This window comes from Oncorhynchus clarkii, chromosome 1 (assembly GCF_045791955.1).
Source record: "Oncorhynchus clarkii lewisi isolate Uvic-CL-2024 chromosome 1, UVic_Ocla_1.0, whole genome shotgun sequence".
NCBI lineage: Eukaryota > Metazoa > Chordata > Actinopteri > Salmoniformes > Salmonidae > Oncorhynchus > Oncorhynchus clarkii.
This window is the reverse complement of record NC_092147.1, coordinates 81,962,802-81,987,786: the sequence shown is the minus strand read 5'-3', so window position 1 is coordinate 81,987,786 and position 24,985 is coordinate 81,962,802. Positions and strand designations below refer to the sequence as shown.

Below are 24,985 nucleotides of genomic sequence, written 5' to 3'. Positions count from 1 at the left end.
GGGGGCCCACCTCCCTCTCACAGGAAGCAGCTTGCCTCAAGCTTGCGTAAATCTAACATGCTGAGTCAGGGAAAGAGAGGCCTGAGTGCTGGCAAACACAAACACATGCATGGACACAGGAAGGCAGACACACACACACACACACACACACACACACACACACACACACACACACACACACACACACACACTGTGTACACAGAGGAGAGATCAGACATGGGAAAGAGAGAGAGAAGGGATATATAACAGTAGAGATAGCTAGATCCCAGATTTTATTTTATTTCACTAACACGTAGCCTAACTCAATAGGGGGCCTCACGAGGATAACGATCCCATTAATGGATAGCAAGCAACGGAAAAGATTATGAAGGGAGATTTACATATTCTTAACTTTATCTGTGAGTCTGATGCTTGAACTGCCCTTGTCTGTTTCCAGATGGCTATCGTTTGATGGTTTGAATCAGAGTGGAGTTTTGTATTTTGGGGCAAAGGGACAATTTCTCATTTCTATTCACCAAGGCAAATCAAGCACGGCTTCAAAGCTTCCCCCGTGACTAAAAACATTTGCACAGAACCGCTCAGAACACACTCACATAAACTCATGCACCCACGCTCGCTCGCACACACACACACACACACACACACACACACACACACACACACACACACACACACACACACACACACACACACACACACACACACACACACACACACACAGATGTAAAGTAGCCTGGACTTTTGAGGGAATGAAAGTTCAACTTAGAAACTTACCGAGCTCACAGTTTTGGGCTTATTCTGAATGACTTCCAGTTGATTGCAAAGAAAAACAATTTTGAGCCCCAAGAGAAACAAATTTGAGCCCCAATCAAACAAGGGGACAAATTGTAAATTAAAACTAAATGTGGGAAATATAGAGAGGGATTTCACATGATGTTACGGCTGTCGTCGGAATGAGACCAAGGTGCAGCGTGGTAGGCGTACATTTAGAATTTATTAAATTAACACCAAAAAAAACAAGAAAGATAAACGACACGTAAAGTAATGTAGAGCTAAACCAGCAACTAACAAAAACAAGATCCCACAACAGAAAGTGGGAAAAAGGTCTTACTACTAGGATGTACTACTAGCTGCTGTTACTACTAGCTGTTACTACTTACTAGCTGTTACTACTGCTGCTGTTACTGCTAGCTGTTACTACTAGCTGCTGTTACTACTAGCTGTTACTACTAGGTGTTACTACTAGCTGTTACTATTATGTGTTTCTACTAGCTGTTACTACTGCTGCTGTTACTACTAGCTGTTCGTTTTAGCTGTTAATTATATAGTATAGGCCTTTATACACACACACACACGGACACACGCACACTGGCTGGAGTGTTGAGGCTCACAATACTAACGGCTAGCTGTTACTATTAGGTGTTACTGCTAGCTGTTACTGCTGGCTGTTACTATTAGGTGTTACTACTAGCTGTTACTATTCGGTGTTACTGCTAGCTGTTACTACTAGGTGTTACTACTAGCTGTTACTGCTAGCTGTTACTGCTAGCTGTTACTACTAGCTGTTACTATTAGGTGATACTACTAGGTGTTGCTACTAGCTGTTACTACTAGCTGTTACTACTGCTGCTGTTACTGCTAACATTGACTACTAACTGGTACTATTAGCTGTTACTATCAGCTGTTACTACTAGCTGTTACTACTGCTGCCGTTACTACTAGCTGTTCCTACTAGCTGTTACTACTAGCTGTTACTACTAGCTGTTACTACTAGGTGTTACTACTAGCTGTTACTACTAGCTGTTACTACTAGCTGTTACTACTGCTGCTATTACTACTAGCTGTTACTACTAGCTGTTGCTGCTAGCTGTCACTACTAGCTGTTACTACTAGCTGTTACTATTTGGTGTCACTACTAGCTGTCACTACTGCTGCTGTTACTCCTAGCTGTTACTACTAGCTGTTACTATTAGGTGTCACTACTATCTGTTACTACTGCTGCTGTTACTACTAGCTGTTAGTTTTAGCTGTTATACATTATATAGTATAGGCCTTTATACACACACACACTGGCTGGAGTGTTGAGGCTCACAATACTAACTGCTAGCTGTTACTACTAGCTGTTACTATTAGGTGTTAATGCTAGCTGTTACTGCTAGCTGTTACTATTAGGTGTGTTATCTGTTACTGCTGGCTGTTACTACTAGCTGTTACTATTCAATGTTACTGCTAGCTTTTACTACTAGGTGTTACTACTAGCTGTTACTGCTAGCTGTTACTGCTAGCTGTTACTACTAGCGGTTACTATTAGGTGTTACTACTAGTTGTTACTGCTAGCTGTTACTGCTAGCGGTTACTATTAGGTGTTACTACTAGGTGTGTTACTGCTAGCTGTTACGGCTAGCTGTTACTCCTATGTGTTACTACTAGCTGTTACTACTAGCTGAAACCTTCTAGGTGTTACTGCTAGCTGTTACTACTAGCTGTTACTATTAGCTGTTACTATCAGCTGTTAATACTAGATGTTACTGCTAGCTGTTACTGCTAGCTGTTAATACTAGCTGTTACTATCAGAGGTTACTACTAGGTGTTACTTCTAGGTGTTACTACTAGGTGTTACTGCTAGGTGTTACTACTAGGTGTTACTGCTAGCCATTACTATCAGCTGTTACTACTAGCTGTTACTGCTAGCTGTTACTATTGCTGCTGTTACTCCTAGCTGTTACTACTAGGTGTTCCTACTAGCTGTTACTATTAGGTGTTACTACTAGCTGTTACTGTTAGCTGTTACTGCTAGCTGTTACTACTAGCTGTTACTATTAGGTGATACTACCAGGTGTTGCTACTAGCTGTTACTACTGCTGCTGTTACTGCTAGCTTTTACTACTAGGTGTTACTACTAGCTGTTACTGCTAGCTGTTACTGCTAGCTGTTACTACTAGCTGTTACTATTAGGTGTTACTACTAGCTGTTACTGCTAGCTGTTACGGCTAGCTGTTACTGCTAGGTGTTACTGCTAGCTGTTACTCCTATGTGTTACTACTAGCTGTTACTACTAGCTGAAACATTCTAGGTGTTACTGCTAGCTGTTACTACTAGCTGTTACTATTAGCTGTTACTATCAGCTGTTAATACTAGCTGTTACTGCTAGCTGTTACTGCTAGCTGTTAATATTAGGTGTTACTGCTAGCTGTTAATACTAGCTGTTACTATCAGAGGTTACTACTAGGTGTTACTTCTAGGTGTTACTACTAGGTGTTACTTCTAGGTGTTACTACTAGGTGTTACTGCTAGCTGTTACTATTAGGTGCTGTTACTACTAGCTGTTACTATTCGGTGTTACTGCTAGCTGTTACTACTAGGTGTTACTACTAGCTGTTACTGCTAGCTGTTACTGCTAGGTGTTGCTACTAGCTGTTACTACTAGCTGTTACTATTAGGTGTTACTACTAGCTGTTACTACTGCTGCTGTTACTACTAGCTGTTACTACTAGGTGTTAATACTGGCTGTTACTATTAGATGTCACTACTAGCTGTTACTACTACCTGCTGTTACTACTAGCTGTTACTATTAGGTGTCACTACTACCTGTTACTACTAGCTGTTACCACTGATGCTGTTACTGTTAGCTGTTACTACTGCTGCTGTTACTAGTAGCTGTTACTACTAGCTGTCACTACTGCTGCTGTTACACCTTGCTGTTACTACTAGGTGTTTCTACTAGCTGTTACTATTATGTGTCACTACTAGCTGTTACTACTGCTGCTGTTACTACTGATGCTGTTACTGTTAGCTGTTACTACTAGCTGTTACTACTGCTGCTGTTACTCCTAGCTGTTATTACTAGGTGTTACTACTAGCTGTTATTATTATGTGTTACTACTAGCTGTTACTACTGCTGCTGTTACTACTAGCTGTTAGTTTTAGCTGTTACTACTAGCTGTTACTACTAGGTGTTACTACTAGGTGTTACTAGTAGCTGTTACTACTAGCTGTTACTACTGCTGCTATTACTACTAGCTGTTACTACTAGCTGTTGCTGCTAGCTGTCACTACTAGCTGTTACTATTTGGTGTCACTACTAGCTGTCACTACTGCTGCTGTTACTCCTAGCTGTTACTACTAGCTGTTACTATTAGGTGTCCAGCAAACTTAAACATGTGTAAATATTTGTATGAGCATAACAAGATTCAACAACTGAGACATAAACTGAACAAGTTCCACAGACATGTGACTAACATAAATTGAATAATGTGTCTGAACAAAGGGGGGGAGTCAAAAAGTAAAAAGTAACAGTCATTATCTGGTGTGGCCACCAGCTGCGTTAAGTACTGCAGTGCATCTCCTCCTCATGGACTGCACCAGATTTGCCAGTTCTTGCTGCAAGATGTTACCCCACTCTTCCACCAAGAAACCTGCAAGTTCCCCGGACATTTATGGGGGGAATGGCCTTAGCCCTCACCCTCTGATCCAACAGGTCCCAGACGTGCTCAATGGGATTGAGATCCGGGCTCTTCGCTAGCCATAGCAGGACACTGACATTCCTGTCTTGCAGGAAATCACACACAGAATGAGCAGTATGGCTGGTGGCATTGTCATGCTGGAGGGTCATGTCGGGATGAGTCTACAGGAAGGGTATCACATGAGGTAGGAGGATGTCTTCCTTGTAACGCACAGCGTTGAGATTGCCTGCAATGACACCAAGCTCAGTCCGATGATGCTGTGACACACCGCCCCAGACCATGACGGACCCTCACCCTCCAAATTGATCCCGCTCCAGAGTACAGGCCTCGGTGTAACGCTCATTCCTTCAATGATAAACGCTAATCCGACCATCACCCCGGTGAGACAAAACCGCGACTAGTCAGTGAAGAGCACTTTTTGCCAGTCCTGTCTTGTCCAGCGATGGTGGGTTTGTGCCCATAAGCGATGTTGTTGCAGGTGATGTCTGGTGAGGACCTCTCTCAGCCTATTGTGGACAGTCTGACCACTGATGGAGGGATTGTGCGTTCCTGGTGTAACTCGGGCTGTTATTGTTGCCATCCTGTACCTGTCCCGCAGGTGTTATGTTTGCATGTACCGATCCTGTGCAGGTGTTGTTACACGGGGTCTGCCACTGCGAGGACGATCAGCTGTCCGCCCTGTCTCCCTGTAGCGCTGTCTTAGACGTCTCACAGTACGGACATTGCAATTTATTGCCCTGGCCACATCTGCAGTCCTCATGCCTCCTTGCAGCATGCCTAAGGCACGTTCACACAGATGAGCAGGGACACTGTGCATCTTTCTCTTGGTGTTTTTCAGAGTCAGTAGAAAGGCCTCTTTAGTGTCTTAAGTTTTCATAACTGTAACCTTAATTTCCTACCGTCTGTAAGCTGTTAGTGTCTTAACGACCGTTCCACAGGTGCATGTTCATTAATTGTTTATGGTTCATTGAACAAGCATGGGAACAGTGTTTAAACCCTTTACAATGAAGATCTGTGAAGTTATTTGGATTTTTACGAATTTTCTTTGAAAGACGGGGTCCTGAAAAAGGGCTGTTTCTTTTTTTGCTGAGTTTATTATTGTTGAAATTAATTGACCATAGAAATGCAAATTCCACAGTACTGTGCAGACCACTAAACCCTAAGCAAGTTACAACAAATTGATAGTGTGTTTTTATGATTTCACATTACTATGCAATTGCTGTTGAACATAAAACATATGTTTTTATGATTTGACATTACTATGCAATTGCTGTTGAACATAAAAAATATAACTTTCAAATCTACCATTTTGACATGCCATTATAAGGCTACAGATGTTTGATCTTAATTTGAGCCAGTTTGCTACAGCAGGAAAATAATCCTGCAGCAAAAGGAAATGTGAATTATTATGTGGAGTATAATTAATGGACATTTTTGTAGGGGTTGATCAAGTCAGAAAGTGTACATTTTATTTTATTTTTACCTCAAATACACTACAAATTCTACATTTCCCGCATTGCAGGAAAGTTGTCATGCTACAGGGTGATCAATTTAAGATCCTACATCTGTACATGTTTGACAGTTGGGACGGTGATACTGGCCTTTCATTACCTGGGTGTGGAGGCTGGATTATCAAGACTAGTCTGCCCAGTGACATTCAGCTATTTACACTCACTCACTCACTCACTCACTCACTCACTCACTCACTCACTCACTCACTCACTCGCTCACTCAACCGCACTCACTCACTCAACCGCACGCACGCACGCACACACACACACACACACACACACACACACACACACACACACACACACACACACACACACACACACACACACACACACACACACACACACACACACACACAACTTTGGGTTGTGTGGTTACTCCACGTAGGGCTCTATTCAATCCGTATCGTGGAAGTTCAGCATTACAGCGTGATTGAAATGTAAAGGCAATGTTCCCACGTTAGCGGAGACCGCATTCTCGGTAAACACTGCATATGTCTGCTCAATCGCTTCAGCAATCCAGATTGAACAGAGCCACTAACGTGACTACACCTGTTTAGCCTGTCCTGGTTTGGAATATAATCAAACACACACATCATCCTTCCTCCCTACCTCCCTCTATCTACCTCCCTACCTCTCCCTCCCTACCTCTCCCTACCTCCCTACCTCTCCCTCCCTCTCCCTCCCTTGCTCTCTCTCCCTCCACCCCCCCCCCTCACTCCCTCTCTCTCTCTCCAACCCCTCCCTCTCTCTCTCTCTCTCCCTCCAACCTTTCCCTCTCTCTCTCTCTCTCCCTCCAACCCCTCTCTCTCGCTTTCTCTCGTTTACTTCTCTCTCTCTCTCTCTCTCTCTCTCTCTCTCTCTCTCTCTCTCTCTCTCTCTCTCTCTCTCTCTCTCTCTGTTTGACCTGGCCCTGCCATGCAGACTGTCTATCTGTAATAGGACAGACGTAACAGAACACTGACCTACATTCCAAACGATATGTTTAAAAATCTCTGTCCAACATAATCCCATCGCTCTTCCTCTCTCTCCCACACACACAAACACACACACACATGCACATAGACGCACACGCACATGGACGCACACACAAACACACACACATACAGAAATGTAACTGTACTCACACTCCAAGACCAGCCTATTGATCCTACTCCACAGACCAGTCAGACCAGCCTATTGATCCTACTCCACAGACCAGTCAGACCAGCCTATTGATCCTACTCCACAGACTATTCAGACCAGCCTATTGATCCTATTCCACAGACCAGCCAGACCAGCCTATTGATCCTACTCCAAAGATCAGTCAGACCAGCCTATTGAGCCTACTCCACAGACCAGTCAGACCAGCATATTGATCCTACTCCACAGACCATTCAGACCAGCCTATTGATCCTACTCCACAGACCAGTCAGACCAGCCTATTGATTCTACTCCACAGACCAGTCAGACCAGCCTATTGATCCTACTCCACAGACCAGTCAGACCAGCATATTGATCCTACTCCACAGACCATTCAGACCAGCCTATTGATCCTACTCCACAGACCAGTCAGACCAGCCTATTGATCCTACTCCACAGACCAGTCAGACCAGCCTATTGATCCTACTCCACAGACTATTCAGACCAGCCTATTGATCCTATTCCACAGACCAGCCAGACCAGCCTATTGATCCTACTCCAAAGATCAGTCAGACCAGCATATTGATCCTACTCCACAGACCATTCAGACCAGCCTATTGATCCTACTCCACAGACCAGTCAGACCAGCCTATTGATCCTACTCCACAGACCAGTCAGACCAGCCTATTGATCCTACTCCACAGACCAGTCAGACCAGCCTATTGATCCTACTCCACAGACTATTCAGACCAGCCTATTGATCCTATTCCACAGACCAGCCAGACCAGCCTATTGATCCTACTCCAAAGATCAGTCAGACCAGCATATTGATCCTACTCCACAGACCATTCAGACCAGCCTATTGATCCTACTCCACAGACCAGTCAGACCAGCCTATTGATCCTACTCCACAGACCAGTCAGACCAGCCTATTGATCCTACTCCACAGACCAGTCAGACCAGCCTATTGATCCTACTCCACAGGCTGAAATCATCCGTTCGTAAAAGTTGTCACAACCTTCACAAAGCTTTATAATAAGTACTGCAAATCAGCCAGGAAGTGTGTTATTATGAAGGTGAAACCATCAGTTTAAACTGTCAGAGAGAGGCAGAGCAGATCACGCCACCCACCCACCCACCCACACACACACATACACACACGTAAACTGGGTGGGTAAAGATAAGACGAACAACCACCGGTATAAACCAGAACATATTACATTTTCAAAACTGTATTGTTTGACTGCATTTTCATGCAGTTCTATAGGGAAGGCCTAATGTAATTTTCAGCAGTAAAAAATGACAAAATGCACATCAAGTCATCCCTATCAAAATAGTTAATTTGGACTGGACACTAGAAATGTCCAGAAAAATATTTTTAATCACGTTCATGTTCTTGGTATCTCATGTGAGGTGCATTGCAATTCCGTTTTCTGTATTGTTAGCTGCTAAAGTGCACCAGTGTAAAAGGCCCTTCGTTAACTCTAAAATCTTGTTTTCTATACCCATTTGAAGAGAAACAAGTTATTGATGTGTTTGATAAGATTACAGATTCTCTCAGGGGACCCCAAGTTTGGGAACCACTATACTACTAACCTTCTCTCTCTGCTTGGTTCCTCTCTCAGATTCCGTGTGTTTCCTCAGCCTCCTGCATTGCAGCCTGCCTCGGCCTCACAGCCTGCCTCGGCCTCACATTGTCTGCCACACCACTATCTGTCTCACTACTCTCTGTAAAGCAGTTTTAAAAATATATATTTTATATACATGACAATAATATTAAATTGTCTTTATATTTAAATTGTCTTTGTACTTCACTCAATTTTAAGTCCCACTGGCTGTCCCAACACATATTGACATGAAAGTGCATTCTAACAGTGTAAAAGGCCTTTGTTGACTCTAAAATGTTGTTTTCTATACCCATTTGAAGAGAAACAAGTTATTAATATGTTCGATAAGATTGAGGATTCTCTCAGGGGACCCTATTTCAATTTCAGGGGACCTCACAAGGGTCCCCGACCCCAAGTTTGGGAACCACTGTACTACTAACCTTTTTGATTGGTTTCTCTTTATAAAGCAACGTTATTTTGTTATGGGAACTTATAGTAGCCTATCTTTTGTTAAGATTATAGCTAGTTTAATTCATTTCAGTCAACTGCTCCTGCTGAGGTCAGGTTCCGTTTAACTTCAGCTTCTAACTACATCCTACTAGCCAGCAAGTTAGCATGCGAACATAACGAGCATACCTGAATCATGATTCCACTCGTTCGCAGAGAGGCAGGCGCGATTAGAACTCAGATCAAGAATATTAGTGTTCTGAGTGTTGATCAACACTGGGAACGCAATAATAAGTGGGTAAACGGTCATGAACAAAATAAAAAGGTGAGTAAACGGTGCTTACCATCCACTACATTCCTGCCTGCACTGCTCTGTTGTCTCACCCAGAACTTAAGAGTCACTACTACTCATCAGTAAACTAATCTTGCCAGATAAAGAGCGACCAATGCCCCCTCTAGCCTCCAGAGTCCCAGTCCTGCTCCACTGCCCCCTCTAGCCTCCAGTCCCAGTCCTGCTCCACTGCCCCCTCTAGCCTCCAGTCCCAGTCCTGCTCCACTGCCCCCTCTAGCCTCCAGTCCCAGTCCTGCTCCACTGCCCCCTCTAGCCTCCAGTCCCAGTCCTGCTCCACTGCCCCCTCTAGCCCTCTAGCCTCCAGTCCCAGTCCTGCTCCACTGCCCCCTCTAGCCTCCAGAGTCCCAGTCCTGCTCCACTGCCCCCTCTAGCCTCCAGAGTCCCAGTCCTGCTCCACTGCCCCCTCCAGCCTCCAGAGTCCCAGTCCTGCTCCACTGCCCCCTCTAGCCTCCAGAGTCCCAGTCCTGCTCCCTCTAGCCTCCAGAGTCCCAGTCCTGCTCCCCCTAGCCTCCAGAGTCCCAGTCCTGCTCCCTCTAGCCTCCAGAGGCCCAGTCCTGTTCCCTTTAGCCTCCAGAGGCCCAGTCCTGCTCCCTCTAGCCTCCAGAGGCCCAGTCCTGCTCCCTCTAGCCTCCAGAGGCCCAGTCCTGTCCACTGACTACCAGGGATAAATGGAGATAATGGGAAATATACAGTACCAGTCAAAAGTTTGGACACACCTACTCATTCAAGGGTTTTTCTTTATTTTTTACATTGTAGAATAATAGTGAAGACATCAAAACTATGAAATAACACATATGGAATCATGTAGTATCCAAAAAAGTGTTAATCAAAATTTATTTTATATTGGAGATTCTTTAAAGTAGCCACCCTTTGCCTTGATGACAGCTTTGCACACTCTTGGTATTCTCTCAACCAGCTTCACCTGGAATGCTTTTACAACCGTCTTGAAGGAGTTCCCACATATGCTGAGCACTTGTTGGCTGCTTTTCCTTCACTCCAACTAATCCCAAACCATCTCAATTTGGTTGAGTTCGGGTGATTGTGGAGGTTAGGTCATCTGATGCAGCACTCCATCACTCTCCATCTTGGTCAAATAGCCCTTACAGAGCCTGGAGGTGTGTTGAGTCATTGTCCTGTTGAAAAACAACTGATAGTCCCACTAAGCACAAACCAGATGGGATGGCGTATCGCTGCAGAATGCTGTGGTATCCATGCTGGTTAAGTGTGCCTTGAATTCTAAATAAATCACTGACAGTGTTACCAGCAAAGCACACCCACACCAACACACTTCCTCCTCCATGCTTCACGGTGGGAAATACACATGCGGAGATCATCATTCACCTATGCTGCGTCTCACAAAGACATAGCAGTTGGAACCAAAAATCTCAAATTTCCATCGGTCTAATGTCCATTGCTCGTATTTTCTTGGCCCAAGCAAGTCTCTTCTTATTATTGGTGTCATTTAGTAGTGGTTTCTTTGCAGCAATTCCACCATGAAGGAATGATTATCGCAGTCTCCTCTGAACAGTTGATGTTGAGATGTGTCTGTTACTTCAACTTCGTGAAGCATTTATTTGGGCTGCAATTTCTGAGGCTGGTAACTCTAATGAACTTATCCTCTGCAATAGAGGTAACTCTGGGTCTTCCTTTCCTGTGGCGGTCCTCACGAGAGCCAGTTAACTTCTTTGCGACAAAGTTCTTGAAATTTTCCGGATTGACTGGCCTTCATGTCTTAAAGTAATGATAGACTGTAGTTTCTCATTGCTTATTTGTGCTGTTCTTGTCATAATGTGAACTTGGTCTTTTACCAAATAGGGCTATCTTCTGTATACCAACCCTACCTTGTCACAACACAACTGATTGGCTCAAACGCATTAAGGAAAGAAATTCCACAAATGAACTTTAATTGAATTGCATTCCAGGTGACTACCTCATGAAGCTGGTCGAGAGAATGCCCAAAGTGTGCAAAGCTGTCATCAAGGCAAAGGGTCTCTACTTTGAAGAATCTCAAATCGCAAATATATTTTGATTAGTTTACTACTTTTTTGGTTACTACATGATTCCATATGTGTTATTTCATTGATGTCTTCACTATTATTCTACAATGTAGAAAATAATACAAATAAAGAAAAACCCTGGAATAAGTAGGTGTGTCCAAACTTTTGACTGGTACTGTATATTCCCTTTCGGTGATTCTTATCAGCACCTCACAACCCTTTCAAGTTGCACACTCCACTCCCCATCTCCCGGGAGCAGTGCCTGAGAGTCTAGGGGTACCATAAACCGGCCTCTCAAACCCTCTCTGACCTGTGTGACTTGGCCCTGATTGGTTGACATGGCAGTTGCTATGGCAGTTGGTAGGGGTCGACACCCTTCTGACTCTCCAGGTCACACACCTCTCAGTATCCTTCAAGCAGTTGCAGAGACAGCAGCAAGCTAGAGATCTTCTCGGATCCCAAAATTGAGATCCAAACCTAATTGAATCCGTTAAATTCCTTACCCGACCCAAACAGGATCCGGTCATTGTTTTAGAAAATCAATGTCCGATTCGGATACAAGGTTGACCAGATTTGACCAAAAACATATCTGAGCTGAGAAAAAAATGGATCCAAATTGGTCTGTATCCAACCCAAATTGGTCTGTATCCAACCCAAATTGATCTGTATCCAACCCAAATTGATCTGTATCCAACCAAATTGGTCTGTATCCAACCCAAATTGGTCTGTATCCAACCCAAATTGGTCTGTATCCAACACAAATTGATCTGTATCCAACCCAAATTGGTCTGTATCCAACCCAAATTGGTCTGTATCCAACCCAAATGGGTCTGTATCCAACCCAAATGGGTCTGTATCCAACCCAAATTTATCTGTATCCAACCCAAATGGGTCTGTATCCAACCCAAATGGGTCTGTATCCAACCCAAATTGATCTGTATCCAACCCAAATTGATCTGTATCCAACCCAAATTGATCTGTATCCAACCCAAATTGATCTGTATCCAACCCAAATTGGTCTGTATCCAACCCAAATTTGTCTGTATCCAACCCAAATTTATCTGTATCCAACCCAAATTGATCCAAAAGATGAAAAATGCAGCTTTATTGTGGCGCAAGCCAACAAAATTGTTTTGACTTGTATGGCAGTGAAATTTAACATGCATTTTCGGTTGTATCTAAAATAATTTATTTGTGTTGTACAGCTTAATATTTTCATGACATCCCTATAGTATGACAGAGAACATTATGACGTTTTCTTATTTCTGCTGACCAAATATTTGAGTAGGATGGATTTTTTATGTAATGATCATAGCCTAACTGAGAGCAGCGAATAGTTCAGTTTTGTCTGTAACCTAATACTCTGTAGGCCTAATATTTTACTGAGCAACATTACAATCTAGCCTATTTAACAGTATTAATAAATACTGATTTAGACTAAAGGTAGGCTATAACCTGTTTGACCAGCATGCTTCAAATTCAAAATACATTTTGAATAGGCTACGGAAAGATGGAGACTCCCATCTGCATTCTCATGTCATTTTCAACAATTGGGATTTGTAGGTCTAGGTAAGTATTCCTGCTATGACAACACTATAATTGGATGTAGAATAGTGTGAGGTTTTCAGAGATCTCTGTTAATTTTGTTTCTGTTGACCACATGTTTTAGATTAGAGGATTGTTATGTGGTGATTTTAGGATGCAAGCAAGTGCTGTGTGTTAGACATATTTTGGTAGGCTATTTCAACAACTCAAGTCTAACTCATCAAATCAAATCAAATTGTATTGTCACATGCGCTGAATACACCTTACAGTGAAATGCTTACTTACGAGCCCTTAACAAAAAATGCAGTTTTAAGAAAAATAAGAGTTAAGTAAAAAAATAAAAAATAAAAATGATTGAAGAGCAGCAGTAAAATAACAGTAGCGAGACTTTATAAAGGGGGCACCGGTACAGAGTCAATGTGCGGGGGCAAGGGTTAGTCGAGGTAAATGCAAATAGTCTGGGAAGCCATTTCATTAGCTGTTGAGGAGTCTTATGACTTGGGAGTAGATGATGTTAAGAAGCCTTTTGGACCTAGACTTAACACTCCGGTACCGCTTGCTGTGCGGTAGCAGAGAGAACAGTCTATGACTAGGGTGGCATGAGTCTTAGACAATTTTTAGGGCCTCACTCTGACACCGCCTAGTATAGAGGTCCTGGATGGCAGAAAGCTTGGCCCCAGTGATGTACTGGGCCGTATGCACTACCCTCTGTAGTGCCTTGCAGTCAAAGGCCAAGCGGTTGCCATATCAGGCTCTCGATGGTGCAGCTGTATAATTTTTTGAAAATCTGAGGACCCATGCCAAATCTTTTCAGTCAACTGAGGGGGAATAGGCTTTGTCGTGTCCTCTTCATGACTATATTGGTGTGTTTGGACCATGGTAGTTTGTTGGTGATGTGGACACCAAGGAACTTGAAGCTCTCGATCTGCTCCACTACAGCCCCGTCAATAAGAATGGGGGCGTGCTCGGTCCTCCTTTTCCTGTTGAACACAAAAATCTCCTTTGTCTTGATCACGTTGAGGGAGAGGTTGTTATCCCGGCACAAAAATGTAATCGTTGTCGGTGATCAGGCCTACCACTGTTGTGTCATCGGCAAACTTAATGATGTGTTGGAGTCGTGACTGACCATGCAGTCATGAGTGAACAGGGAGTACAGGAGGGTACTGAGCAAGCACCCCGGAGGGGCCCCCGTGTTGAGGATCAGCGTAGAGGATGTCTTGTTACCTTACCCTTACCACCATCATGTCAACTGTAATATCTGTCAGCATAAAGATGAGTGGCAAATGTATGTGTTAGTTTCGTGGCATTCGTTCAAAATAAATAATACATAAATGCAGAGTTAACGACACATTAGGTTAGAGCATGGGACCAATAACCGAAAGGTTGCAAGATCCAATCCCTGAGCTGACAAGGTAGAAATCTGTCGTTCTGCCCCATAACAAGGCAGTTAACCCACAGTTCCTAGGCTGTCATTGAAAATAAGAATTTGTTCTTAACTGACTTGCCTAGTCAAATAAAGGTTAAAAAAAAAAACGGACCATTTTGTTGCTCCCAGCCTATAGACAGAAACTAAAACAGGAAACGCCGGTGCTCAGGTCTGTTCAACGCTGGTCCGACCAATCTGATTCCACGTGGACTGGGATATGTGGACTGGGATATGTTCCGGTTAGCGTCGAACAACAATATTGATGTATACACTGATTCGGTGAGGGAGCTTATTAGGAAGTGCAACGGTGATGTTGTACCCACGGCGACAATTAAAACATCCTCAACCAGAAATTGATGAATTGATTGATTGATGGCAACATTCGCACAAAACTGAAACCGCGAACCACTACTTTTAATCAGGGCAAGGCGACCGGAAACACGACCGAATATAAACAGTGTAGCTACTCCCTCCGCAAAGCAATCAAACAAGCTAAACGTCAGTATAGAGACAAAGTAGAGTCGCAATTCAACGGCTCAGACACGAGAGGTATGTGGCAGGGTCTACAGTCAATCACGGACAACAAAAAGAAAACCAGCCCCATCGCGGACCCCGATGTCTTGCTCCCAGACAAACTAAACAACGTCTTTGCTCGCTTTGAGGACAATACAGTGCCACCGACACGGCCTGCTACAAAAACCTGCAGACTCTCCTTTACCGCAGCCAACGTGAGTAAAACATTTAAATGTGTTAACCCTCGCAAGGCTGCCGGCCCAGAAGGCATCCCTAGCCGTGTTCTCAGTGCATGCGCAGACCAGCTGGCTGGTGTGTTTACGGACATATTCGATCTATCCTTATCCCAGTCTGCTGTTCCCACATGCTTCAAGAGGGCCACCATTGTTCCTGTTCCCAAGAAAGCTAAGGTAACTGAGCTAAACGACTATCGCCCCGTAGCACTCACTTCGGTCATTATGAAGTGTTTTGAAAGACTAGTCAAGGATCATATCACCTCCACCCTACCTGACACCCACTCCAATTTGCTTACCGCCCTAATAGGTCCACATATGACGCAATCGCAATCACACTGCACACTGCACACTGCCCTAACCTATCTGGACAAGAGGAATACCTATGTAAGAATCCTGTTCATTGACTACAGCTCAGAATTTAATACCATAGTACCCTCCAAACTCGTCATTAAGCTCGAGACCCTGGGTCTCGACCCCGCCCTGTGCAACTGGGTACTGGACTTTCTGACGGGCCGCCCCCAGGTGGTGAGAGAAGGAAACAACATCTCCACCCCGCTGATCCTCAACACTGGGGCCCCACAAGGGTGCGTTGCCAGCCCTCTCCTGTACTCCCTGTTCACCCATGACTGCGTGGCCATGCACGCCTCCAACTCAATCATCAAGTTTGCTGACGACACCACAGTGGTAGGCTTGATTACCAACAACGGTGAGACGGCCTACAGGGAGGAGGTGAAGGCGCTCGGAGTGTGGTGTCAGGAAAATAACCTCACACTCAACGTCAACAAAACAAGGGATATGATTGTGGACTTCAGGAAACAGCAGAGGGAGCATCCCCCTATCCACATCGTAGGGACAGTAGAGGAGAAGGTGGAAAGTTTTAAGTTCCTCGGCCTACACATCACGGACAAACTGAAATGGTCCACCCACACAGACAGCGTCGTGAAGAAGGCGCAAGCAGCGCCTCTTCAACCTCAGGAGGCTGAAGAAATTTGGCTTGTCACCAAAAACACTCACAAACCTTTACAGCTGCATAATCGAGAGCATCCTGTCGGGCTGTATCACCGCCTGGTACGGCAACTGCTCCGCTCACAACCGTAAGGCTCTCCAGAGGGTAGTGAGGTCTGCACAACGCATCACCGGGGGCAAACTACCTGCCCTCCAGGACACCTACAGCACCCGATGTCACAGGAAGGCCAAAAAGATTATCAAGGACAACAACCACCCGAGCCACTGCCTGTTCACCCCGCTATCATCCAGAATGCGAGGTCAGCACAGGTGCATCAAAGCAGGGACCGAGAGACTGAAAAACAGCTTCTATCGCAAGGCCATCAGACTGTTGAACAGCCATCACTAACATTGAGTGGCTGCTGCCAACATACTGACTCAAATCTCTAGCCACTTGAATAATTAAAAATGGGATGTAATAAATGTATCACAAGTCACTTTAAACAATGCCACTTTATATGATGTTTACATACCCTACATTACTCATCTCATATGTATATACTGTACTCTATACCATCTACTGCATCTTGCCTATGCCGTTCGGCCATCGCAAATCCATAAATGTATATGTACATATTCTTATTCATTCCTTTTGTACAATGTAGTTGTTGTGAAATTGTTAGATTACTTGTTAGATATTACTGCATGGTCGGAACTAGAGGCACAAGCATTTCGCTACACTCACATTAACATCTGCTAACCATGTGTACAGTCGTGGCCAAAAGTTTTGAGAATGACACAAATATTAATTTCAACAAAGTTAGCTGTATTTAGATATTTTTGTCAGATGTTACTATGGAATACTGAAGTATAATTACAAGCATTTCATAAGTGTCAAAGGCTTTTATTGACAATTACATGAAGTTGATGCAAAGTCAATATTTGCAGTGTTGACCCTTCTTTTTCAAGACCTCTGCAATCTGCCCTGGCATGCTGTCAATTAACTTCTGGGCCACATCCTAACTGATGGCAGCCCATTCTTGCATAATCAATGCTTGGAGTTTGTCAGAATTTGTGGGTTTTTGTTTGTCCACCCCTTCTTGAGGATTGACCACAAGATCTCAATGGGATTAAGGTCTGGGGAGTTTCCTGGCCATGGACCCAAAATATTGATGTTTTGTTCCCCGAACCACTTAGTTATCACTTTTGCCTTATGGCAAGGTGCTCCATCATGCTGGAAAAGGCATTGTTCGTCACCAAACTGTTCCTGGATGGTTGGGAGAAGTTGCTCTCGGAGGATGTGTTGGTACCATTCTTTATTCATGGCTGTGTTCTTAGGCAAAATTGTGAGTGAGCCCACTCCCTTGGCTGAGAAGCAACCCAACACATGAATTGTCTCAGGATGCTTTACTGTTGGCATGACACAGGACTGATGGTAGCGCTCACCTTGTCTTCTCCGGACAAGCTTTTTTACGGATGCCCCAAACAATCGGAAAGGGGATTCATCAGAGAAAATGACTTTACCCCAGTCCTCAGCAGTCTAATCCCTGTACCTTTTTCAGAATATCAGTCTGTCCCTGATGCTTTTCCTGGAGAGAAGTGGCTTCTTTGCTGCCCTTCTTGACACCAGGCCATCCTCCAAAAGTCTTTGCCTCACTGTGCGTGCAGATGTACTCACACCTGCCTGCTGCCATTCCTGAGCAAGCTCTGTACTGGTGGTGCCCCGATACCACAGCTGAATCAACTTTAGGAGACGGTCCTAGCAGTTGCTGGACTTTCTTGGGCGCCCTGAAGCCTTCTTCACAACAATTGAACCGCTCTCTTTGAAGTTCTTGATGATCCAATAAATTATTGATTTAGGTGCAATCTTACTGGCAGCAATATCCTTGCCTGTGAAGCCCTTTTTGTGCAAAGCAATGATGACGGCACATGTTTCCTTGCAGGTAACCATGGTTGACAGAGGAAGAACAATGATTCCATGCACCTCCTTTTGAAGCTTCCAGTCTGTTATTCGAACTCAATCAGCATGAGAGAGTGATCTCAAGCCTTGTCCTCGTCAACACTCACACCTGTGTTAACGAGAGAATCACTGACATGATGTCAACTGGTCCTTTTGTGGCAGGGCTGAAATGCAGTGGAAATGTTTTTTGGGGATTCAGTTCATTTGCATGGCAAATAAGGATTTTGCAATTAATTGTAATTAATCTGATCACTCTTCATAACATTCTGGAGTATATGCAAATTGCCATCATACAAACTGAGGCAGCAGACTTTGTGAAAATTAATATTTGTGTCATTCTCAAAACATTTGTCCATGTGACCAATAAAATTTGATTTGATTTAACCCTTACTCTAACCCTAGCCCTAACCCTTACTCTAACCTTAACCCTAACTCTAAACCTAACCCTAAACTTAACCCTAACTCTAAACCTAACCCTAACTATAACCTTAGCCAAGCAATTGCTTATGAACAGATAGTTTGTTGATAGTATGACCATCTGTAGAGCATCTACAGATGGAAAATCCGGACTATCCAAATAAAGTGTGACCTTGAACTGTGTACAGTGCATTCATTACCTCTGTTTCTGTTCATTACAGAACCACTACCATTCCACTACAGCCCCATGTACCTGAAAGTTCCTGTGTGTGAATAAAGTTCCTGTGTTAACTCTTGAGCTGCATTATTCCCCCTTTAAATACACTGTGTCAAATACACTACAAGTTTTCCTGCAACAGGGTGATCAAATTAAGATCCTACATCTGTATGGAGTATCCACACACTCGTTTCACTTCTTTGAAGTACACTGCAAGAAGTGTTACATTCACAGTGTTAATGTTTTTAACTTGTATTTTTTTAGAATTTGTTTGTTTCAACATCTGTGTTTTCGCATGTACATTGATTGTTATTGATCTTATGCTATGCAAAGATAAATAACACAATATTCTAAACAATTGCAATCTGTAAGTGGTTGGATTTACAAAGCAAACAGCAAGAGTAAAAATGTACTCTGACGGAGTTGTTAATTCAAAACAACACAAGAAAAGTGTAAAATGGCATGGGAGTGAATTAAAAACGACACTGAAAGGGTGAAATGGCCATAAATGTAATAATAATCAACCCTATGACCAGAGTAGTTTTAACTGAAAATGGGGGTGGGATCATATAAACCCCAAAATGCTGTTGAATTTAAATCCATGGGAGTTGAATTACCTCTTATTGCGATTTTACTATGTGGACTAGACTGGCACACATGAAACATTAGGCTCCATGCTGTCGTGGGGCCAGAGTGGAGAGCAGAGGACAGTAGAGGGGTAAGACCCCTTGGCCCTGGTCTCTTTGGCCCCTGTGGGTGGAGGACAGCCGCAGGGACCCGTGAATCCCTCCTTATGTCACCTCCTTTGTTGACCACAGTTGTCAAGCACAGTACCCTTTTATTTCTCATATAGTAGTAAATCAATCCAATCTCACCGTCCAGAACATTATATCCTCTCCAACTGAGCCCGTTCTTTTCTATCCTCAGCCCTTTACATGCTCTCTCTCCTCCCACTTCATTTCACCACATATTTTGGAGAACCCAGAGCGCGCGCACACACACACACACACAAACACACCATAAACTGTCACAGACCAACAGACTACGCCTCACGTATCCTCTCAGTCAGTCCATAGCATAGCATCGCCACAGGCATATGACAACTTAGAGAAGTAGTGACAATAACAAGCTGGCTTTAGACTCTCTGTGGCTTTGGGGTCAGTTGCAGTTAGGTGACTTTCTCAGCACGTACAGTATTCTCTAAAGAAGGGTCAATTGACTTGGTCAAATTTACTTTAAGGTCTGCTTTTAAACTCCTTATAATGGTTATACACAAGTGAATAACACAACGTTAAAAAGTTATGAGGTTTATAGGGAGTTTATAAGCAGCCTTTTCCAGTTTTAGCCTAAAGTTTACGCTACGCCTTAGAGAAAACCTTACCTGAGTAGATGTTAGTGTGAGCAGTGACATTGGCCTCCTCTTCCTCAGCTCCATACACTTCCTCAGTTTACAGATCTGGTGTCCAGTCCTGCGGTTCAGACAGCAGCTACACTGGCCACAGTTGATCTTCCTTAGGCACGGCTCACACCCTCCACACCTACTCCTCTTCTTCCTCTCCCTCCTCTGGATGATCCGTGGGGTTCGGGGCAGAGATGTGCCCCCGTCCAGGTGTCCCAGGTCCAGGCTAGGGTGTCCAGGGGGGCTAAGTTCCCCATATCCAGTCTCTGACTCAGTGTCGAAGGAGTAGGAGGATTGGGTGCTCTCAGAGCTGCAGGAGAAGGAGAATGAGAACTTGGAGCTAGAACTCTCCTGGTTAGGGATGCAGGAGGTCTTTGGCACTGAACCCAGATCAGATGCAGAGACAGATGCAATATCTGTGTTTGGTTCAGACCCTGTGTTTGGTTCAGACCTTGTGTCTGTGTTTGGGAGTGATGGTTGTGGCTCATCTTGGTTGTACTTGTTGTGAGTCAATGGACCAGAACCCAGGTCACAATCAGAGACAGATACAATGTCTTTGTCTGGTTCAGACCCAGTGGTGAAGACGTCTTTCTTTGTGTATGGGAGTGATGATGATGATGGTGGTTCTTCTGGGTAATTGTTGTGGTTGTTTGACAATGGACCCAGGTCAGGTACAGACACAGTGATGGGGACCTCCGCGTTGGTGTACAGGTCTGACGATAATGATGCAGATGATGAAGATAATTTTACATTGAGGTGATTGGATGACTCTTTGGTCTCTTTGTCCACTGGTCTGAGAAGTTGTCTAGCCTCTGGAGAGACAGGGCTCTCTGGGCTCTGACCGGGTGCTGGGTTTGCTGGGATTACACACAGAGACTTGTGGGGTTCACTGAGGAAGGCAACTGAGAGACTTAGTGATACTGGGTGCACTGAGGTCGTCTGTGATGTCTCATGGAAAGTAGTTGGGACTTTTAAAGGTTTATGGATTTCAACAGTTTGGGTAGGTTGGATTAGTTTTGCACCTTGGTTCAGAACCTTAATGTCATGTGACATTGTGGGGTGAAGTGTAAAGGTCAGGTGAGGATGAGGAAGAGGGGGTGACACCAGGTCTGAGGTAGCTGGTTCAGCGACAGATGGGGGATGGACAGGTGATTGCATCATCAACACATCATCCTGCAGAGGTGGCTTTTGGGGCTGAGAGACAGAAATACTGGAGCTTGTGTCTGGAGGTCTGCTGATAAACTCTCTCTTCTCCAGTCTCTCGTCTTTCTCCTCTCTTTCCTTGGTCTCCTTCACCTTGACTATCTCCACTCTCTCCTCCCCCTCTGCTTTCTTCTTTTCTTCATCAGTCTTCTCTCCTTCCTCCACTGCTTCCTCCTCTACTGCTTCCTTTCCGTCCTCCTCCAACCTCTCCCCTCCTCTCTGCTCCTCTGCATGAGCATCTCTCTCTCTCTGCTCCATCTCAATCTGCTCAGCTCCAAGGTTAATCTTGGCTTTGTCTTCACCTTTAGGGACGACTGACACTTCCTGCCTCTCATCACTGGTAGAGTCACCAAGCTCATGGCTCTGGTAGAATTGCGCTGAATTGCCCTCACTAATATTATTGACTAGCTTTTCCTGTTGTTGGTCAACACTGATGGGGACATTGAGCTCAGAGTGTTTGCCTTCACCACTATGGCTGAAAGGCTTATCGTGTGGGTCAGTACCAACCGCGTCACCATTATGGGCAACTAACTCTTCATGTTTGTCATCCCTAGCTGAGTCATCAGTTCTCAGGTTAAGAGGTTTGCCCTCACCATCATGGCCGACTCCTGGCTCCTGCTGGTCAATACAGGAATGGTCATCAAGTTCAGTCCTCTGGTTAGGTTTGCCCTCACTATCATGGCTGACTCCTGGTTCCTGCTGGTCAACACAGGAAGTGTCATCAAGTTCAGTCCTCAGGTTAAGAGGTTTTCCCTCACATTCATGGCCAACTCCTGGTTCCTGCTGGTCAACACAGGAAGGGTCTTCAAGTTCAGTCCTTAGGTTAAGAGGTTGGCCCTCACTATCATGGCTGACTACCTCCTTCTCTTGGTCAATCATATTAGGGTCTATACTACCAGGGTCAGACTCCTCAGGTCCTTGCTCAATCCCTCTTTCGCTCCATCTCTGACCCCTCGCCCCCCTCCCTCTGGCTTTCTTCCCTCCCCTGCTAGGCTTTACCGTCAGAGGAGGAAACTTCTTGGAGCACCCCATGCCCCGTAAGGACATCCTGCGCCCCGGCGGATCCTCTCCCACCCCATGCTGGAGCAGAGGATTACCCCGGCTCCTTAGCCTCACTGATCCTGTTACATGCACAGGGGCATGGTTAACCCTACCAGGGGACCCCCCCGGGACCTGACTGCCAAGCCTGCCAACCCCACTCCTCCCTGGGCTTCTGGCCGGCTGGGCCTGGGTCCTGGTTGTGGATCTTCGGGGTGGTTTTGGTGTCGACTGTGGGCTCTCAAAGGCTTTTCCTCTAAACTTGCTGGAGTTGGAGATCTGTCTCTTGGCGGTGGAGGTGGTGGTTGTTGTTGTGGGTATCACCTTGCAGCCATTCCTTGTCTGTGGTGGGGGTTGTCTCTTAGGGGGTTTGGGAGTAGGAGGCATAGTGGAGGATGTGAGAGGGCAGAGATGAGGCAGTCGGCATGGGAACCAGGTGAATGGTTGTTCTCAGCTGTGCTCCAACTTCAACTTTTTTTTCTCTCTTCCTTAATTTTTTGGGGAGTAGATTACTGGCTTACACTGACACTCATATGTTGATTTATTTTCCCACCATGTTGAAAACCTGTGCAAGGACCTGGAGGGAATTGATAAAGAAAATAAAAAAATATGTTAAAATAACTGTCTGTTTCTCTATTAGTGCACTATATAACACACCCAAATACGTCCGTGTTTGACTGACAACACTAAGGAGAAAACGTTTTTATTTTCTTAACAAAACATGCCTGGTCACACGTTTTTTTTTGTATGTACTGGGTATAATAGAACCCAATTGTATAATTTGTAGCAGATGTTTAGAAATCTTGAACTGCATGGTGTTGCATTCGGGCAATGAAGCGTGTGACTGCAAATAGAACATGTATGAGGTATCAGGTGTAACTATATGGGTTAGTTGTATAGTGTTGAAGATTGTCGAGTTACCAGCCGTGTTTCACTTTCAACTGATCATGTTCAATAAACTCGCCTTGTGAGCCCACTTTAGGCTACTGCAGTTTTCCCTACTGTGTCCCTTTAACGAAAGGAATGGCGCCGGGCCTGCCGTGCCAAATACGGTCCGTATTTGGCTTAGCCGACTAAACAGTTTACAACACACAACACCTTGTCAAAGCAATGATCCGTGAAGTAGAGACATGCTTATTACCATGTAGTTAACAGATTACACAATAACCCTTTCCTATAAATAAATGATTAATTGCAATATCAATAATATATTTGTATTATTAATCAATATGCTATAATCTCCAAACGCTCCTTCTTCTTCCGCATGGCGGTGGTATTTATTTTATATTTAGGCTAAGCCATTTAACAGTTAAAAGGCAGAAGTGAAGCCCTTTAAAAAGTATAGGCTGCCACACAACACCGGACTTGGCTCGCGGCCTACTTTTTTACTGCACGAGTTTCAGACGGAAGCGTAATGACAATGTTGTAACCAGCTTGCAACACTTTTGCCGCGTCGAGTAGATTTTCTTGCACTTGACCGAATGTCCGAAAAATATCGAGTATTTGACACTCGTGGCATTGGATGGCTGGCTAAGCTATTCGTGAATGTCACAAATAACATAAGTGTTGCTGGTTTAGATGTTATTTACACGTTGACTTTAAAAGGCAGCTCAAATACTTTACATACCAGAGAGACAGTTGCACTGTCTGAATTGCTAATAATATTCCACTCCTGATAGACACTGACGATCATTGTATTGGTTTCACTCGGAAAATATGGCTGGTTAGTAGCTCTTCTTTACAACGCTGATACATTGACACAATCTACCAATACTGTTTTTATCAAAACGTATATAGCCATTCTGAATAAAACACAATTTAAAGCGTAAATCCTTCTTGTGTCAATCCATTCGGGGAAGCCCTCTCTCCCTCCTCTCCCAGACGCGACCTACGGTCTCGAGTCAACTCAGCTCTGGAGTGAAGGGTCATTGGGAAAACCTGGAATGGAGCATTTGTCTACTTTCTCTAATGAGTAGAGGTAACAAACTACTATCAAACTACTTCAAACCCTAGATAACCTTTAACAAGCTAACGTTTTGCTTCATATTCTGTATGGTTTACAACTGTGTAATAATAACAGCTTTAAAAATATGTTTTAGAACTGTGTAATAATAACACCTTAAAAACACTAACCTGCTACACAAAAGTACTATTTGACCCTATATGTAGGAAATTATTAAGTGTTTAGGAAGTTGTTTACATATTATTAATTGACACATTTATGGTTTAATTATGCCGTTTTTATTATTTGCCAATGACGTCATTCGCACGAGACAGTGGATCTGTGCACATGAAGGGCACCAGTTGTTAGTGATCATAAAAACATGTGCCTTAACCCTTCATACATACATTTAACCGGTAGCCAGTTGTTTTTTGTATTGCTGTTTGCCTAATCACATTTCGCTATTCTTTAGCTACGCATTTCTCGCAAAAAATAGTGACCAGAAACTGAACTCACAATTGTCGCTCGGTGAGGTTGTCTCCACGAGTGCCCGCTAGGCAGGTTTCTTCGGGGAATCAGGAAGCGACGGAGGCTACCTGCAAATGCTAACGCTGGCGAGATTTGTTTTGCAACGGTTGTTCATCT

General features: G+C 44.2%; 1 protein-coding gene across 4 annotated transcripts in view; it reads right to left on the bottom strand.

Moving 5' to 3' along the window:
* LOC139413207 (methylcytosine dioxygenase TET3-like) overlaps window positions 1-24,919 on the bottom strand; it is a 58,376-nt gene extending 33,457 nt beyond the window's left edge. For 3 of the 4 annotated variants that reach the window (XM_071160326.1, XM_071160342.1, XM_071160350.1), the window contains exons 1-2: window positions 24,026-24,306; window positions 20,140-22,975 (exon numbers count right to left, since the gene is read on the bottom strand). In XM_071160326.1, coding sequence (XP_071016427.1) covers window positions 20,140-22,785 — 2,646 coding nt within the window. In that variant the 5' untranslated portion in view covers window positions 22,786-22,975; window positions 24,026-24,306. Of the gene's footprint in view, window positions 1-20,139; window positions 22,976-24,025; window positions 24,307-24,856 lie in introns of those variants that run through there. The other variant, XM_071160334.1, reaches the window with a different exon arrangement.
* Window positions 24,920-24,985: the final 66 nt, after the last annotated feature.